A 3096-nucleotide genomic window follows, 5' to 3' on the forward strand; every position below is an offset into this window, starting at 1 on the left:
AGCATTTTAGATTCTCTATAGGGATGTGTTCAATTGAACTTGTATCAGATTTTAAATTTAATCTTGACACAAATGAGATGAGCCTCCAAGTGTGTGAAATTCATTGCTGGGAGAAATAGCCATGGTACGTTTGAGGGGCGGGGCCTGGGGTTTTTTCAGGTGCTAGAATTGCAATAGTCTCCTGTCATAGCGAGTATCTTGATCTGTGTTCCCACTTCAGCGTCTCAGATCTTTGGCGAACACTTTTTTTTTAACTTCAGAAGGGCTTGCTCATGTTTGTTACCTCATTCTCGTGGACTCGTTTTTCTGAACTACAAGCAGCCTTTGATGTGGGGTAACGGCTCTAAAATCCAACTACCTGGTTGGCTACAGCGAAGTGTGGTAATCTTACGTAGGCAATAGATGGTGGTAGGTGTCAGCTCTTATGGCCGTTGGTGTTTAAGAGCAGATGTACTCCACATTTTAAACATTTCTATCATAGTTGTTCTGAGGGGTATGTGTAGCTGGCCTGCTTGATCTGGCTGTTACGTGGGACTCTTGGCAAACTCCCCATCACCTAGTGAGCTTTCTGACGGCTCAAAATAGTCCTTGTATGTCAAGTCTGATTAGAAACTAAAACTTCCTCTTAAAAAGAGAAACAGATCCAGAATTTAAGATATGCTGGTTTTAACCCTTAGTCTGTCCCTCTTCCATACTGGTAGCAGATGCCCGGACCTGCAGGCTGTTTGCTACGTGGTGGTTGGTGTTTTCACCCAAAACCCCCCTTGGAACAGGAGAGCTTTCTGGCACCAGGTTTAACAGTGATGTATTCCTGTGAGAACCTTGGCTAGAGGAGGAGCTCCTAAAAGACAATATTTAAATCTGGCTGGTCTGTGAGCAGGTGAGTGCAGGGCTGGCAGATGCCCTCGTCAAGAAGGGTATGTTAACTTGATGTTAAAGTAACCGAGGATGAGTTGAGGGAGGTGGAGTGGAGAGGGAAGTAGCTGTAGTTGTTCCTCCAGGTCGGGCGTTGTTTGGTGCTTTGAATCAGTTTGAGGCAACTGCCTCGGGGCCGACTTGTAGGCAGTACAGCTGCCAGCTTCTCCTCCAAAGCCCTGGTAAGCTAGTTTTGCTAGTGGTTGGGCAAGAGTCGTGGTCTGTGAGGTGGCAACAATTCAGGGGCACTTGAGTCCATTGGAGCCTCCTGCAAGCAGGAAGGGCACAGGCTCCTTGCAGCCCGTTATGCCCATGCGTTTTCTCCACCATGGCAAAACTGCTTGCTCGTGACATTTTCCCCTTGAAGCTGCAAAGCTGCTGAGACCTGCAGCCAGTTGAGGAGGCTGCAGTCTGTTTTTAAGTTATGCTGGCCACTGGCGGAACTGCTGAGACTTAACTGCCGGGCTGGAAATTGGAGTACGCCAGTAAAAAGAGAGGATCCTGGAGGATTTGCTCTGCCTGTGCTCAGTCCTGCCTTCCCCATCCTCCCCTGGTTGCGTGCCTGGGCAGCAGCACGCTCCTCGCTTTCCTCCCTCTGTTGGGTTTTGTATCCTGGTAACATCAGTCCTGGTGAGGTGCAGAAAACTCCCTGCGGTCCTCTGAGCTGCTGTGAGGGCTGTAGCTCTGGGAAGCATGAACAAAACTCACCCCCAGGTACAGTCCTTTTCTTTAAAACAAATCTTACATACTGCTGTGTGTTCTAGTGTTGTCTGACCTCTTGGTGATTTCTGTGAAATTCTGGGTTTTTTCTACTTAATTTGATACAAAAGGGAGATATTGATATATAGTGGTAGACATGCATTAATATTTGTTCTACAAATGGGTAACCAAGATTTAAAAGATGATCTGATTGATTGCTTTGTGAATTAAATCCGTGCCACGTTTCCACCAAGGCAATCTTTGCTTGTATGTAAAAGTAAAAAAACATGTTATATATTCCTGGATGAGATGGCATGAGCACAAGAAAGGACACCTTGCGTGGTTATGGCGTGCTGCTTCTGTAAACAGCCTTTTATTCCTTCCTTTCTAGAGAAACGGTGGTGTAGCTACTTTTGATTCAACAAAGGCCTTCTCTGAAGAGCGAGGTAACAAATAAAATGCAGAGCTTAACAGTTTTATTATTAAAGCATAAATCAATTGAGAGTATCCATGTAATGCGAAGTATTTATAGTCTGTTTAGACTGATTTTTTTTTTTTTCCCTCTTCTATGTAGTGAAATATCCAGACTATAAAATTAATAAATCTAAGCTATTCTTTGGCCTGGAGTTGGCAGTCTTGTGGTATAGTAGCATGGTAGGTAAACCTTATCTCTCACATAAAGGCTTGTAGTGAACTTGCTATAGGCTTTCTGTATGTGTTCATAGCCAAACTTCAGCAAATTGTGTCCATACCAAGAAGGAGAAGGTGAGACCAAACAGAATCAATAGCAAACCTGTAGATCAAGTTGCAACAACATTTCATCACTGCCATTATTTTATACTTGTGTCTGTCTGCAAGCGTTGTGCTTTCTGGTCAAAGGTGTTGTCTTGTAGACACAGACGTGCTGTAATTCACCACTTTTCTTTTAAGCTGAAATGTTCTGCATTTCATTCCCACTCGAGCGTGACAGAGGCAGTGGTTACTGCAGCAGGGATCCCTTTGCCGTTGAGCAAAGGCCGTGCCTTCGCTTGCATTTGTACAACACAACAACTAAGTAAATATGAAGCACAGCCAAGACAAATTCTCACTTTTTGATCAAAGCTCCTTAAGTTCAGAAATACCAGAATCCAATTGCGCATGTAGGGTTGTCTTAAACGACCGGTTGTGTGTTTCTCAGATGATCGCATTGATTTTTTTTCTTAGGCTGAAAATACGAAGGAATGCAAGGAAATACAGTGTTAGCTTAGAGACACAGCGCTGGTGGTGCAGAGAGCTGAGCTGACAGCAGCTGATCGGTATTGCTCCTAATGAGGTGCACTGCTGTCTTGTTCCAGTGACGCTGCGTTTGGCCTTTTCCTTCTGGATTTGATTTATGTACATGACTTTCTGAAAGTTGGAGTCCCTGGAAGATCACTGCCCTTGTACCCTGGAGATGTCTTGGGAGAGGGAAAGGGCTACTCTTTGGCCAGTTCTCACCATTCT

General features: G+C 44.7%; 1 protein-coding gene across 1 annotated transcript in view; it reads left to right on the forward strand.

Moving 5' to 3' along the window:
* Nucleotides 1–1608: 1608 nt before the first annotated feature.
* Nucleotides 1609–3096, forward strand: part of LDLRAD1 (low density lipoprotein receptor class A domain containing 1) — a 4135-nt gene continuing 2647 nt past the window's right edge. Inside the window, exons 1-2 of the mRNA XM_009874403.1 lie at nucleotides 1609–1629; nucleotides 2006–2060. Coding sequence (XP_009872705.1) covers nucleotides 1609–1629; nucleotides 2006–2060 — 76 coding nt within the window. The remainder of the gene's footprint in view (nucleotides 1630–2005; nucleotides 2061–3096) is intronic.

Source organism: Apaloderma vittatum, unplaced genomic scaffold (genome assembly GCF_000703405.1).
Source record: "Apaloderma vittatum isolate BGI_N311 unplaced genomic scaffold, ASM70340v1 scaffold21868, whole genome shotgun sequence".
NCBI classification, from domain to species: Eukaryota; Metazoa; Chordata; class Aves; order Trogoniformes; family Trogonidae; genus Apaloderma; species Apaloderma vittatum.